Source organism: Coregonus lavaretus, assembly GCF_964263955.1.
Source record: "Coregonus lavaretus genome assembly, chromosome: 36".
Lineage (NCBI taxonomy): Eukaryota > Metazoa > Chordata > Actinopteri > Salmoniformes > Salmonidae > Coregonus > Coregonus lavaretus.
The window spans coordinates 28,168,297-28,184,475 of NC_140023.1; the positions used below are offsets into that span (position 1 = coordinate 28,168,297).

Genomic DNA, 16,179 nt, shown 5'->3' on the forward strand with positions numbered 1-16,179 from the left:
CGACGCACTGTTGTCTATTCTTCCAGGGGTGTTGTAATCTTGTACCCATTTGTTTGAACTCCACTCTTAGATCTGCTATTGTTAGCTCAAAAGAGAAGCCCACTGTTGTCTGCTCACCCAGTGCTTTTAGTTCGAACATGAATTCCATAAACTTGAATACCCCCTCGGTTTTCAAGTAACTTGGGGGGCTTGGGCTGGTGCAAAATAATAAACCAAATCCCATGTAAGTCCGTTTATAACATTCCATCATTGGTTACTCAGAGTTCCTCATATTGATATTGGCTGCAGCCTCAGGCCCAATGGTGCAAACCTTGGAAAAGTAATTCCAATTTCTACTCTTTCCTATATTACTAACAGGGATAGACCTAATGGTGCAGCAATATGCAATCTTATAGCCATACCAACTATATCAATATCAACCATCAGACAGGGCCTGCAACCGCCTATTAAACGTAGCTTGTTTGAGTTAAAGACGCCATGTGACTTTAAAAATCGTAAAGGACCTGGTTTGCTGCATCTGAACATTAGGAGCTTACTTCCTAAACTGGATTACATCAAGATCTGAGCTATGCAGACGAATCCGGACATTCTGCTATTGACTGAAACTTGGATCTCTTGGGACATTTTGGACTCTGATATTAATATTGAGGGTTATAATGTGTTCAGAACTTAGACCGGGTAGAGGTGGTGGAGTGGCCATTATTTTTTATTTTATTTTATAAAAATTGTATTTTTTCCTTTTTTCAACTAACAAAAACAAACAAATAAATAATACATTGTACAGCATAAAAACATTGAGCATGATGACATCCAGACATATCCTCCAACATAGCACACATACACAGTCAAATAGTATCTCATAAGCTACAATACAGAACTAAATGGGTTCACAAGTCATCACCTCCCAGTCTTAAAAACAACATGACAAATAAAATGAGCCCATATTCTAGAATTGTCATTTCTACCAGTGATCCTAGCAAACATTTGTTCATAAGATGCTACCTCCAACATTGATTCTATCCACTGTTTCAGAGTAGGAGTGGGATGACCCTTCCAAATTCTAAGGATTACTCTAGCTGTTGTAACCATACCAACAGTGATCAGTGCAAATTCCTCATTTGTTACTTTAGGTAATTGTGTTCTATCGCCCAGGAGACATAATCTCGGTGAAACTGGAATTGTTAACCACTGGAATTGTTAACCCCAACCATTCCTCCAGATATTTAAAAACATCCTTCCAGAAAGGTAACTGTAATGTACATTCTCATATTGTGTGTAAAAAATGTCTGTGTCTTTTTGGCATTTCAAACACTTAGAATTGTTGGTCAGCCCCATCTTATGAAGCCTTCTTGGGGTCCAATAAAACCTATGTAATATCTTATATTGACTAAGTTTCCCCCTGGCTTCCCTTATGTTCCTCCCTGAGTTGGACAAAATATTCAACCAGGTATCATCCTCAATTTCACACTTAAGGTCAGTTTGCCATATTGTTCTGAGGTTTTTACAGTCTCTACTCTGCAGACTAAATATTGACTAAAAAATGGCTGCTTTATGTTTGGGTAATTCCAAATACTCCACTATTGGGTTCTCTCCTGGATTTTGTTGATAGCCGGTTAACAAACATTCCCTCAATTGTAAATATTTCCAGAAATGTCCCTTGTCTCCCACATCGTATTTTTGTACCAAATCTGAATATGACATTAAAACATCTTCATTGTACAGATCACCTATAGTAGGAATTCCTTTCATTAGCCATTGTTTCCAGTACACAGACTTCTTTCCTGTCAGTAGCCTAGGATTGTGCCACAATGACGAGTATCCTTGTTTTAAATGTGGAATTCTACATATCTTGTGTACTGTTCTCCACAATTATTTTGAGTGTAACAAAATTGGGTTTGGAGTTTCCACAGACCTCATTTTTTAAATTTTAGTCATTTAGCAGACACTCTTATCCAGAGTGAGTACATACATTATTTTATTTTTCATACTGGCCCCCCGTGGGAAACGAACCCACAACCCTGGCGTTGCAAACACCATGCTCTACCAACTGAGCTACATCCCTGCCGGCCATTCCCTCCCCTACCCTGAAGCTTTTAGCGTCATACCCAAGAATACTCGAGGCTGTGATCGCTGGCTAAGGTGCTTCAACAAAGTACTGAGTAAAGGGTCTGAATACTTATGTAAATGTGTTATTTCAGTTTATTTTTTATTCGAGCATTTGCAAACATTTCTAATAACCTGTTTTTGCTTTGTCATTATGGGGTATAGTGTGTAGATTGATGAGGGGGGGGAAAAACGATGTAATCAATTTTAGAATAAAGCTGTAACCTAAGGAAAAAGTCAAGGGGTCTGAATACGTGCTGTATATACATTACCAGTCAAAAGTTTAGACATACCTACTCATTCAAGGATCTTTCTTTATTTTTACTATTTTTTACATTGTAGAATAATAGTGAAGACATCAAACTATGAAATAACACATATGGGATCATGTAGTAACCAAAAAAGTGTTATTTTTTGGTTTAATATATACAAAATATATTATTTGAGATTCTTCAAATATCCACCCTTTGCCTTGATGACAGCTTTGCACACTCTTGGCATTCTCTCAACCAGCTTCATGAGGTAGTCACCTGGAATGTATTTCAATTGTTAAAAGTTAATTTGTGGAATTTCTTTCCTTCTTAATGTGTTTGAGCCAATCAGTTGTGTTGTGACAAGGTAGGGGGTTATACAGAAGATGGCCCTATTTGGTAAAAGACCAAGTCCATATTATGGCAAGAACAGCTCAAATAAGCAAAGAGAAACAACAGTCCATCGTTACTTTAAGACATAAAGTTCTGTCAATACGGAAAATGTCAAGAACTTTGAAAGTTTATTCAAGTGCAGTCGCAAAAAACATCAAGCACAATGATGAAACTGGCTCTCATGAGGGCCGCCACAGGAATGGAAGACCCAGAGTTACCTCTGCTGCAGAGGATAAGTTCAGTTACCAGCCTCAGAAATTGCAGCCCAAATAAATGCGTCACAGAGATCAAGTCACAGACACATCTCAACATCAACTGTTCAGAGGGCTGTGTGAATCAGGCCTTCATGGCCGAATTGCTGCAACAAACCACTACTAAAGGACACCAATAATAAGAAGAGACTTGCTTGGGCCAAGAAACACGAGCAATGGACGTTAGACCGGTGGAAATATGTCCTTTGGTCTGGAGTCCAAATTGGACATTTTTGTTTCCAACCGCTGTGTCTTTGTGAGACGCGGTTTGTGTGAACGGATGATCTCCGCATGTGTAGTTCCCAGCGTAAAGCATGGAGGAGAAGGTGTCAAGGCGGCAGGTAGCTTAGTGGTAAAGAGCGTTGTGCCAGTAACCGAAAGGTCGCTGGTTCTAATCCCCGAGCCGACTAGGTGAAAAATCTGTCGATGTGCCCTTGAGCAAGGCACTTAACCCTAATTGCTCCTGTAAGTCGCTCTGGATAAGAGCGTCTGCTAAATGACTAAAATGTAAAATGTGTTATGGTGTGGGGGTGCTTTGCTGGTGACACGGTCTGTGATTTCTTTTGAATTCAAGGCACACTTAACCAGCATTGCTACCACAGCATTCTGCAGTGATATACCATCCCATCTGGTTTGGGCATAGTGGGACTATTATTTGTTTTTCAACAGGACAATGACCCAACACACCTCCAGGCTGTGTAAGGGCTATTTTACCAATAAGGAGAGTGATGGAGTGCTACATCAGATGACCAGGCCTCCACAATCCCCCAACCTCAACCCAATTGAGATGGTTTGGGATGAGTCGGACCGCAGAGTGAAGGAAAAGCAGCCACAAGTGTTCAGCATATGTGGGAACTTCTTCAAATCTGTTGGAAAAGCATTCCAGGTGAAGCTGGTTGAGAGATTGCCAAGAGTGTGCAAAGCTTCAAGGCAAATGGTGGCTATTTGAAGAATCTCAAATATATTTTGATTTGTTTAACACTTATTTGGTTACTACATGATTCCATATGTGTTATTTCATAGTTTTGATGTCTTCACTATTATTCTACAATGTATAAAATAGTAAAAATAAATTTAAAAAACCTTGAATGAGTAGGTGTGTCCAAACTTTTGACTGTACTGTATATACTTGTCTTGTTTTCGTTCTTCATCCATAATCGCCAGTTACACAATGATATTATTACCGTGCCAGGCCTAATAGCTAAACAACAACTCTGAGGACTGGTACTGTGTGTTTGCCCAGATTGCTCTTCTCTTCCCATGACCAGACCATGAGCAGCACCCTAATGAATGTCAATGCCACTCACTGACCCGCTCCACTTTGGCCACAGAGCCTCTAAAAACTCACAGAGCACTCAGGCAGGAATTCAATCAAACCTGACTTAGCAATGTTTATGCAGTGTCTTTGTTTATAAAGACCACCCCTCGCGCACACAGACTTCTTATTCTGAAAAGTGAAAGCATACCTGTGAGGGGTCTACCTGGTAGTAGTTGTAGGTAAGTGTTTTATACAGTACACAAGACCAGTCTTTTTTCTTTTTTTTTGACCATAGGGAAAAATAGCTCCTACTGCAATGCGTGTTTGAATTAAGCAATTCCACTTTTACTCCCCTGCACTAGACCCAGAGAGGGGAGGGGGAGACCTAAGCGGAGAAGGGGGTAGTAAAGGGGGAGTTTTGGGCCCATCCGAGTGATTTTGGGCCCCTTTTTGAGGCCTCAGAGGCAGTTTACTGTTTAGTGGAGGAGAATGTTTAGGTTGTTGTCACAGTGGCAAGGACACAGCCGTTAGGCTGACTTGGGAGGTGAGTCGCAGGTTAGAGTGAGACAAGCTCTACCTCTAATAGGTTTTTACTGCATAAACACACACACACAAGTGCGCACATACACACCCGCACACATGTATGAGTGTGCGCTCACACGTACACGTATGCGCACGCACACACTCACCGAGAGTAAATACACAGACTCACTGACAGACTTACACTCACAGCCACACTCAGAAGGGGTAAGAAAAATCACTCTCGCACACACGGAGACCCACGCCCTCACTTCTTACTAAATTCTAAGTGAAACAAGGCTCTGACAAAGACTCCAGTGTTTGCGGCCAGAGCCTGTACCAAGAAATATACAGGCTGCATGCCTTCCACTGACGGGCATTTTCCCCAGCCCCAGACATACTGCCACAGCTCAGGGGCCCCACCCAGCCTCCAGATGTGGTGCCAGCTAGGGGCCCCAGAGGTAACTAATACAGCCACCAACCAGACCCCCCAATTCCTCCCCCTCTCTCCCAGCTAAACACTTTCCATTTCACCCCTAGCCTCCCTCTCACTCACTCCCACCTGCCAATCATTCAAGGGCTTAAAGCTAACGTCTGCCCCATGCTAGTCCTCTACCTCCTCTAGTCTTCTCTCTGCTCACCACACACACACACACACACACACACACACCAGTCACCCCCTAGCCCACACAGTGAATGGATACCCCTGTCCCCGTCTCCAATGCTCTGTTGTGTCGTCCAGGTAATCACCTAGTGTTTGGTAACACAGCAGCCCAGAGCTGGAGCGAATTAGCCTTTGTTTTTACTGCAATCTTCACTTAAAATAGCTCCGCCAAGGGGGCACAGGAGGAATGTGGAGCCCAGGACCGTTGGAGGTCCTCTGGGTTAACGTAGCTGCGGGTTTGCAGGGGTCCTGGAGGTCCACGCATAGGTATTGGGTGGGTGGGTGGGGGGGGTTAGTATTTAGACAGGTTTAATTGTGTCAGGGTGGTTGGTGCTGGTCAGTGGCCAAGCAGCATTCTGGGGGTTTTCACACTGTTGGATGGTTGAACGGCAGCTCTCCCTGTGTTGTGATAAAAAAGCGGCGTCTGCGCCGGGCCCAGATGGGCTGTCGGGAAGGAGAGGAATCCCGTTTCAACCATTCCTACACGCGCGCGCGCACACATACACCAGTCCACCTCAGGCTTAATATGCCCCCTAGCCCCACTAGCTGTCTAAAGTCTGTGTGATATAAAGCAGTTAAGCCAGTTGATTGAAAAACCCAGCATGCAATCTGTCGGGTACTAAACGGGAGTTGTATTGCACACGTGCGCGCACACACATCCAGGAGAAAGCTTGGCCTCATTCCATACCCTGCCTGGCGAGATGGATTTCATACAGGGTCTTTTATTAAAAGGTGTCTCCCCTGTGTTTCTGTGGCTAGCACACACAGCTCCCCCCCTCTACCTACGCCCCCAGCTTGATCCCTTTCCACATTTGGGAGCTATTAGCGGGCTGGGCGCAGGCTACTGTACACCCCTGTGCATTTATTTATTTAATTTAACCTTTATTTTGACATGGAGTCAAACCTGAGACCAATATCTATTTTTCAGATGAGCCCTGTATAAACCAATACACATCAAAATACAATATACCCATCAAACTTCACATACATATAGACATTAATATACACGTTAATGTAAAAAAATACACAGATCAATCATAAAAAGCAAACACATTCTCCTTCAGTGAAAAGGTCCCCTAATAGCCGTCTGAAATGCCCTAGAGGCACCAATTGCTCTAATTTTTGCTTTGGAGATCATTCCACACGTAAGGTGCAAAAAAACTAAAAGCAGATCTCCCCAACTTAGTGGAGATTGAAGGGATCTCCAGAGTTCACCATCCCTGTGATCGGGTCTGGTGACTCATATGTCTGTAATTTAACAATTAAGTAAGGTATGTTGGAAGTTTGCACAAGAAGGCCTTATAAACAAAAAGAGAGCAGTGTATTGATCTACGAAACTTGAGAGGGCCAGCCTACTTTCTGATACAGAATGCATTGATGTGTAATGAACCTATCGTCCAATGGCTTCAATACAGTGGCAGCTGCATTCAAATAGACTATCGCCGTAGTCTAAAGCCGGAATGAATGTTGACTGAATTATTTGTTTTCTGCTATTTAACGAAAGGCTTTCCTATTTTTAGGAAGCCCATTTTTATTCTTACCCTCTTAACTAACTCATCAGTATGCTTTTTGAAAGAGCATTTTTCGTAAATTCAGATATTTATAAGCATGGGCACCATCATTTCGGAAAGTATTCAGACCCCTTGACTTTTTCCACATTTTGTTACGTTACGGCCTTATTCTGAAATGGTTTAAATTGATTTCCCCCCCCCTCAACAATCTACATACATTACCCAATAATGACAAAGCAAAAACTGGTTTTTAGATTTTTCTTTTATATATGAATTAAAAATAAGTATTCAGGCCCTTTACTCAGTACTTTGTTGAAGCAACTTTGGCAGCGATTACCGCCTCGAGTCTTCTTGGGAATGACGCTAGAAGCTTGGCACACCTGGGGAGTTTCTCCCATTCTTCTCTGCAGATCCTCTCAAGCACTGTCAGGTTGGATGGGGAGCGACGCTGCACAGCTATTTTCAGGTCTCTCCAGAGATTTCCGATCAGGTTCAAGTCCGGCCTCTGGCTGGGCCACTTAAGGACATTCAGAGACTTGTCCCGAAGCCACTCCTGCATTGTCTTGGCTGTGTGCTTAGGGTCGTTATCCTGTTGGAAGGTGAACCTTCGCCCCAGTCTGAGGTCCTGAGCGCTCTGGAGCAGGTTTTCATCAAGGAGCTCTCTGTACTTTGCAACGTTCATCTTTCCCTCGATCCTGACTAGTCTCCCAGTCCCTGCCGCTGAAAAACATCCCCACAGCATGATGCTGCTACCACCATGCTTCACCGTAGGTATGGTGCCAGGTTTCCTCCAGACGTGACGCTTGGCATTCAGGCCAAAGTGTTCAATCTTGGCTTCATCAGACCAGAGAATCTTGTTTCTCATGGTCTGAGAGTCTTTAGGTGCCTTTTGGCATACTCCAAGTTGGCTGTCATGTGCCTTTTACTGACGAGTGGCTTCCATCTGGCCACTACCTGATTGGTGGAGTGCTGCAGAGATGGTTGTCCTTCTGGAAGGTTCTCCCATCTCCACAGAGGAGCTCTGTCAGAGTGACCATCAGGTTCTTGGTCTCCTCCCTGACCAAGGCCCTTCTCCCCCAATTTCTCAGTTTGGCTGGGCGGCCAGCTCTAGGAAGAGTCTTGGTGGTTCCACACTTCTTCCATTTAAGAATGATGGAGGCCACTGTGTTCTTGGGGCCCTTCAATGCTGCTGACATTTTTTGGTACCCTTCCCCAGATATGTGCCTTGACACAATCCTGTCTCGGAGCTCTACGGACAATTCCTTCGACCTCATGGCTTGGTTTTTGCTCTGACATGCACTGTCAACTGTGGGACCTGATATAGACAGGTGTGTGCCTTTCCAAATCATGTCCAATCAATTGAATTTACCACATGTGGACTCCAATCAAGTTGTAGAAACATCTCAAGGATGATCAATGGAAACAGGATGCACATGAGCTAAATTTCGAGTCTTATAGCAAAGGGTCTTAATACTTATGTAAATAAGGCATTTCTGTTTAAAAAATTTAAATGTGCAAATATTTCTAAAAACCTGTTTTTACTTTGTCATTATGGGGATTGAGGGGAAAAAAAATAATTACATCCATTTTAGAATAATCCTGTGACGTAACAAAATGTGGAAAAAGTGAAGGGGTCTGACTACTTTCCGAATGCACTGTACATATGCATAAAGTGTTTTGGAAAATAACATGTACTTTAGTTTTACCTGCATTAAGTACCAATTTCAGTTCAACAAATGCTTTCTGTAAACTACACGTGTGGGGCCTGGGTAACAGCCTGGGCTTCTAATGAAAAGAGAAACGTGTGTGTGTGAGAGAGAGAAAGAAAGAGAAGCGGCCTGCTAATGCTAAAGCACTAACAAACAGGGGATTCATACGATTCAGTCACTTGATCAGACATTTTTCCAGTTTGTACATATGCTACTGTTATGATCAATAACATCTCTCGCTATCCCCCCCCCCCCTCCACACACACTAGGCGGAGACGTCTCCGGATGGTCCAGCGGTGGGCTACGGTTCCTTCCACCAACAGTACTGGCTGGACGGCCGCATGGTGGCAGTGGGAGTGGTGGACATCCTGCCCACCTGTGTGTCCTCCGTCTACCTGTACTACCACCCCGACTTCGCCTCTCTGTCGCTGGGCTCCTACTCTGCGCTCAGGTCAGTGAGGACTGGAGAGGCTGTGGATTTAGCTCCTCATTTGTTTCCATTGCTCTTTTTTTTTTTTCTCTCTCCTCTCCTTGTCTCTGTTTCTTTGTTTATATAATTGCACTCTCTCTCTCTCTGCTCTCTCTCTCTCCCTCTTTCCAGTGTTTTCGATAACATTTTCCACTTCATAAATTTAACAAGGCTTCTTTTCATTTAAAAGTTTCAATTCGCTAGTCAGAAAACTCTGTATAGACTTGTCCCGCTAGAATGAACGATATGCATATTCTAGTGATCTATTGATAGGACAGGTGCCTGTCAGTCACAAAGCGAGGGGCGACACTGCTGGTTTGTCAGTCTGCTGTCTGCACCGCCTCTCGGTAGCTGTGTTATTTTTGTGCGCTGTGGTTGGCTGCAGTAAATGTATTTTCACGGAGGAGGTGAACATGATGCTTCTTCATCATTTTCTGTGAGTGAATTAACACGTCCCATGTAATGTAAGTGAGACATGGATTGTGTATTTGTTCCATTCAGAGAGTGAATGGGAAAGACAAAAGATGTAAGTGCCTTTGAACGGGGTATGTTAGTAGGTGCCAGCCGCACCGGTTTGAGTGTGTCAAGAACTGCAATGCTGCTGGGTTTTTCACACTCAACAGTGTCCTGTGTGTATCAAGAATGGTCCACCACCCAAAGGACATCCAGCCAACTTGACATAACTGTGGGAAGCATTGGAGTCAACATGGGCCAGCATCCCTTAGGAATGCTTTCGACACCTTGTAGTCCATGCCCCGAAGAATTGAGGCTGTTCTGAGGCCAAAAGGGGGTGCAACTCAATATTAGTAAGGTGTTCCTAATGTTATGTACACTCAGCGTATGTCCATGGTATTGCATCGGGACCAAGTAAACCAAAGATCTTGCTTGTATTTTCCTAGTATTCGAAGCCAATGTCGAGACTTGCCAGTGACCACTAAAGTCACTAGTCAGTGTAGCCTGAAAATATTTGCATTTTTTAAACCATGTTCTCGCAATTCTATATTGTTTCTCAACCGGAAATCTTTTTCTTAGGTTTTTGCCAGAATAAATTCAATTGTAAGAGTAGACTAGTTTTTCTGACTAGATTACTAGTCTACTGCCTGCCCTCAAAGTCCCACCCACAGTGAATGATTGACAAGTCTGAAACCCTACCAACTGCCCCTTCTCCTGACAATCCCACCCACAGTTATTGATTGACAGGCCAAACTGTTAGATGGATAGTTCACCCAAATTACAAAATGACACATTGGTTTCCTTACCCTCAGTGTCCACAGTAGCAGAGCCAATAAAATACATAATTTGAAGAACACACATAATTCTGAAATTAGTCCAGATTATATAGGACTAGACCAGGGTTCATTAACTAGATTCAGCTGCGGGCCGATTTTTTGTTTTTGTTTTTTGTAGCGTATGGTCAGGGGGGCGGAACATAATTACAAATAATTTGTAGACTGCAAAAATCCCTAACAGATACACTACCAGTTAAAAGTTTGGACACACCTACTCATTCAAGGGTTTTTCTTTATTTTTTACTATTTTCTACATTGTAGAATAATAGTGAAGACATCAGAACTATGAAATAACACATACGGAATCATGTAGTAACCAAAAAAGTGTTAAACAAATCAAAATACACTGCTCAAAAAAATTAAGGGAACACTAAAATAACACATCCTAGATCTGAATGAATGAAATAATCTTATTAAATACTTTTTTCTTTACATAGTTGAATGTGCTGACAACAAAATCACACAAAAATTATCAATGGAAATCAAATGTATCAACCCATGGAGGTCTGGATTTGGAGTCACACTCAAAATTAAAGTGGAAAACCACACTACAGGCTGATTCAACTTTGATGTAATGTCCTTAAAACAAGTCAAAATGAGGCTCAGTAGTGTGTGTGTGGCCTCCACGTGCCTGTATGACCTCCCTACAATGCCTGGGCATGCTCCTGATGAGGTGGCGGATGTTCTCCTGAGGGATCTCCTCCCAGACCTGGACTAAAGCATCCGCCAACTCCTGGACAGTCTGTGGTGCAACATGGCGTTGGTGGATGGAGCGAGACATGATGTCCCAGATGTGCTCAATTGGATTCAGGTCTGGGAAACGGGCAGGCCAGTCCATAGCATCAATGCCTTCCTCTTGCAGGAACTGCTGACACACTCCAGCCACATGAGGTCTAGCATTGTCTTGCATTAGGAGGAATCCAGGGCCAACCGCACCAGCATATGGTCTCACAAGGAGGACACTCTGGCGAGCACATGGAGGGATGTGCGGCCCCACAAAGAAATGCCACCCCACACCATGACTGATCCACGCCAAACCGGTCATGCTGGAGGATGTTGCAGGCAGCAGAGCGTTCTCCACGGCGTCTCCAGACTCTGTCACGTGCTCAGTGTGAACCAGCTTTCATCTGTGAAGAGCACAGGGCGCCAGTGGCGAATTTGCTAATCTTGGTGTTCTCTGGCAAATGCCAAACGTCCTGCACGGTGTTGGGCTGTAAGCACAATCCCCACCTGTGGACGTCGGGCCCTCATACCACCCTCATGGAGTCTGTTTCTGACCATTTGAGCAGACACATGCACATTTGTGGCCTGCTGGAGGTCATTTTGCAGGGCTCTGGCAGTGCTCCTCCTGCTCCTCCTTGCACAAAGGCGGAGGTAGCGGTCCTGCTGCTGGGTTGTTGCCCTCCTACGGCCTCCTCCACGTCTCCTGATGTACTGGCCTGTCTCCTGGTAGCGCCTCAATGCTCTGGACACTACGCTGACAGACACAGCAAACCTTCTTGCCACAGCTCGCATTGATGTGCCGTCCTGGATGAGCTGCACTACCTGAGCCAATTGTGTGGGTTGTAGACTCCGTTTCATGCTACCACTAGAGTGAAAGCACTGCCAGCATTCAAAAGTGACCAAAACATCAGCCAGGAAGCATAGGAACTGAGAAGTGGTCTGTGGTCACCACCTGCAGAACCAGTGCTTTATTGGGGGTGTCTTGCTAATTGCCTATAATTTCCACCTGTTGTCTATTCCATTTGCACAACAGCATGTGAAATGTATCGTCAATCAGTGTTGCTTCCTAAGTGGACAGTTTGATTTCACAGAAGTGTGATTGACTTGGAGTTACATTGTGTTGTTTAAGTGTTCCCTTTATTTTTTAGAGCAGTGTATATTTTATATTTGAAATTCTTCCAATAGCCACCCTTTGCCTTGATGACAGCTTTGCACACTCTTGGCATTCTCTCAACCAGCTTCATGAGGTAGTCACCTGGCATGCATTTCAATTAACAGGTTAGCCTTCTTAAAAGTTAATTTGTGGAATTTATTTCCTCCTTAATGCGTTTGAGCCAATCAGTTGTGTTGTGTCAAGGTAGGGGGGTATACAGAAGATAGCCCTATTTGGTTAAAGACCAAGTCCATATTATGGCAAGAACAGCTCAAATAAGCAAAGAGAAACAACAGTCCATCATTACTTTAAGACATGAAGGTCTGTCAATATGGAACATTTCAAGAACTTTGAACGTTTCTTCAAGTGCAGTCGCAAAGACCATCAAGCGCTATGATGAAACTGGCTCTCATAAATGGAAGACCCAGAGTTACCTCTGCTGCAGAGGATAAGTTCATTAGAGTAACCAGCCTCAGAAATTGCAGGCCAAATAAATGCTTCAAAGAGTTCAAGTAACAGACACATCTCAACATCAACTGTTCAGAGGAGACTGCGTGAATCAGGCCTTCATGGTCGAATTGCTGCAAAGGAACCACTACTAAAGCACACCGATAATAAGAAGAGACTTGCTTGGGCCAAGAAACACAAGCAATGGACATTAGACCGGTGGAAATTTGTCCTTTGGTCTGGAGTCCAAATTGGAGATTTTTGGTTCCAGCCGGCGTGGCTTTGTGAGACGCGGTGTGGGTGAATGGATGATCGCTGCATGTGTTTTTCCCACCGTAAAGCATGGAGAAGGAGGTGTTATGGTGTGGGGCTGTTTTGCTGGTGACGTTGTCTGTGATTAATTTAGAATTCAAGGCACAGTTAACCAGCATGGCTACCACAGCATTCTGCAGCGATATACGCCATCCCATCTGGTTTGGGTTTAGTGGGACTATCATTTTGTTTTTCAACAGGACAACACAACTCCAGGCTGTGTAAGGACTATTTTACCAAGAAGGAGAGTGATGGAGTGCTGCATCAGATGACCTGGCCTCCACAATCCCCTGACCTCAACCCAATTGACATGGTTTGGGATTAGTCGGACTGCGGAGTGAAGGAAAAGCAGCCAACAAGTGCTCAGCATATGTGGGAACTCCTTCAAGACTGTTGGAAAAGCATTCCAGGTGACTACCTCATGAAGCTGGTTGAGAGAATGCCAAGAGTGTGCAAAGCTGTCATCAAGGCAATGGGTGGCTATTCTAAAATCGACACTTTTTTGATAGGTACATGATTCCCTAGGTGTTATTCCATAGTTTTGACGTCTTCACTATTATTCTACAATGTAGAAAATAGTAAAAATAAAGAAACCATTGAATGAGTAGGTGTGTCCACACTTTTAACTGGTATGATCATGTCTCTCTATTATGCGTGTGAATAGTTGGGAACAGATTTCTTAAACTAAAATCGCTATGGTGTTTTTACAGTCTGTCAAACAATGAATATTATTATTTAATTTTTCTTTGCTCAGAACACTTGGGGGCCTAAATAAATCTGCCCGCCAGTTGGGGAACCCTGGCCTAGACGATATCTAAAACAACTAACAACACACTAAATTCATACATTTTAGGTTATTTTAATTGTGTCATGTCTTTCTACTCAATACTGCAACTCATTTTACCAATCTGGCAGAGTCGTATAAAATAAAGTATTCAATAATTTAGCTGTGCATTTCAGATGGAATCAAGGTCTTTAGAATGTACCAGAGGCCACCAAAATAGAGCTTTTTTTTATTCCTCCCCAGCCTGGAACTCCTTGGCTGGTTACTTTTTCTATTTGGCTGACTACTCCATGTACTTGCGGAAAACAGTCTTTTCACTTTTTGTTCTCTCTTTCTCTCCTATGTTTTTCCTTTTCCTCCCTCATCCCCATCTCTCTCTCTTCTCTCATTTCTCTTTATTTCTCTCTCTCTCTCCTTTCTGGTTCATCGTCCCTATTTAACCTTTACACTCTCTCTCTGTTTCTCTCGATCTCTCTCTTGATCTTCCCACCGCTCTCCCTATCTCCCTCCCTCTCTGTGGGCAGTAGAGGTACAGTATAGGTAATACCTAAGGTAGGTAGGTAAATACACCTCGTCTGTCAGTATTGGATGAGGCAGTGAGGTGTTTGTGGTGCGGCTGACGACAGCACTCTGTCTGCTTGTATGAAATAAGAGATCTCTCACACGTAGCGCGCACACACATCTCACGCTTCCTGTAAAGTGTAACCCAATAATGTGAGAAAAAGCTTTTTTAAGTATTTCTGCACAGATGTCGAAGGACTGGTTGATTTACAGAGTTGGCCGTGTGTGTGCGTGCATGCGAGAGACTACAGATTGTGTGTGTGACTCCTAGAGAATGTGCAGTTTGTACATTTGTGTGTGTACACATGCACCAGCCTGAACAGAGACTCTAGACTCTCTTATATTATTATTGCAAGAGTCTGACTCCAAGAGTAACAGTACTCTCTGTGTACCTATAGCCTAGACGAGGTTGTTTGATAAGACATATCACTTTTGAGAGAGAGAGAGAGAGAGAGAGAGAGAGAGAGAGAGAGAGAGAGAGAGAGAGAGAGAGAGAGAGAGAGAGAGAGAGAGAGAGAGAGAGAGAGAGAGAGAGAGAGAGAGAGAGAGAGAGAGAGAGAGAGAGAGAGAGAGAGAGAGAGAGAGAGAGAGAGAGAGAGAGAGAGAGAGAGAGAGAGAGAGAGAGAGAGAGAGAGAGAGAGAGAGAGAGAGAGAGAGAGAGAGAGAGAGAGAGAGAGAGAGAGAGAGAGAGAGAGAGAGAGAGAGAGAGAGAGAGAGAGAGAGAGAGAGAGAGAGAGAGAGAGTCCTCATAACTATCTTGTTTAGCTATTTCTTTGTATTTTTATTTAGTCTATGTTCCCTTCTCTCTCTCCATTCTATAGGTTATATGAGTATGACTTCATCGTTTTATGCATCAACAAGTTATTTGAATAGCCTAAAAACACAAGGTAGCCAGGGGACTAATAATGAGAGAGAACAAACAGTATCAATAGCCTATAGAAAAATCTAATAAAAAGTTGAATGAAGTTTAAGCTTATTAAGAAATACATTTTCCATGCGCGCCAGGAAAATCCCTCCAGTTAAATTTTTTACCCAATTGATTCCAGTTTCTCATTCACAATTGTGCCCTGAGTACAAACATTTTCACAATTAAGAACATTTTACATTTCAAATAAAACAAGAAGAATAAAAATAAACTACAAGATACAATTTAAATACTACAACTGCAATTCTCAATGAATTAATTTAATACCAGAGTCCTAAACTGCCCTAGCGGCACCAGTGAATCAAGGAATTTTGCAGGTTATTCCAACAATGGGGGGCACTAAAACTAAAATAGGATTTACCTAGGATTTACCCTGCAAGTGGGTTTGGAAGCTTATTATTTTATACTTTAGCAATGAAGTTAGGGAAGTTGGAAGCTTGTGTAGTAGAGCTTTGTAAACAAAAAGGGAGTAATGAAAGGATCTACGGGACTTCAATGAGGTGAGTATTTAAACTGTCACCTGTGATAAAGCGAAGGGCACTGTGGTAGACTGCATCCAAAAGTTTAAGAGTAGTGGCTGCTGCAATTTGGTAAATGGTGTCACCATAGTCGAGAACTGGCAGGAACATGTACTGTACGATCTGCTTCCTGCTATTTACGGAGAGGCAGGATCTATTTCAAAAAAATAAGCCCACTTTTTAAATCTGAGCTTTTTAACTAGCTCATTTGTATGTTTTTTAAACATTAAATCTTTGTCAGTCCATATGCCCAGATGTTTATAGGCGGGAAACCGATCGATGGGAGAACCATAGAACCATCCAATGAATAAATATGTAGTCCATCAGAGTTTTGGGGGG

General features: G+C 43.2%; 1 protein-coding gene across 2 annotated transcripts in view; it reads left to right on the forward strand.

Moving 5' to 3' along the window:
* The window catches only part of LOC311110979 (arginyl-tRNA--protein transferase 1-like), a 183,068-nt gene that overhangs the window by 95,552 nt on the left and 71,337 nt on the right, over positions 1–16,179 (forward strand). For both annotated transcript variants that reach the window (XM_084153638.1, XM_084153637.1), the window contains exon 9: positions 8,929–9,110. In XM_084153638.1, coding sequence (XP_084009764.1) covers positions 8,929–9,110 — 182 coding nt within the window. The remainder of the gene's footprint in view (positions 1–8,928; positions 9,111–16,179) is intronic.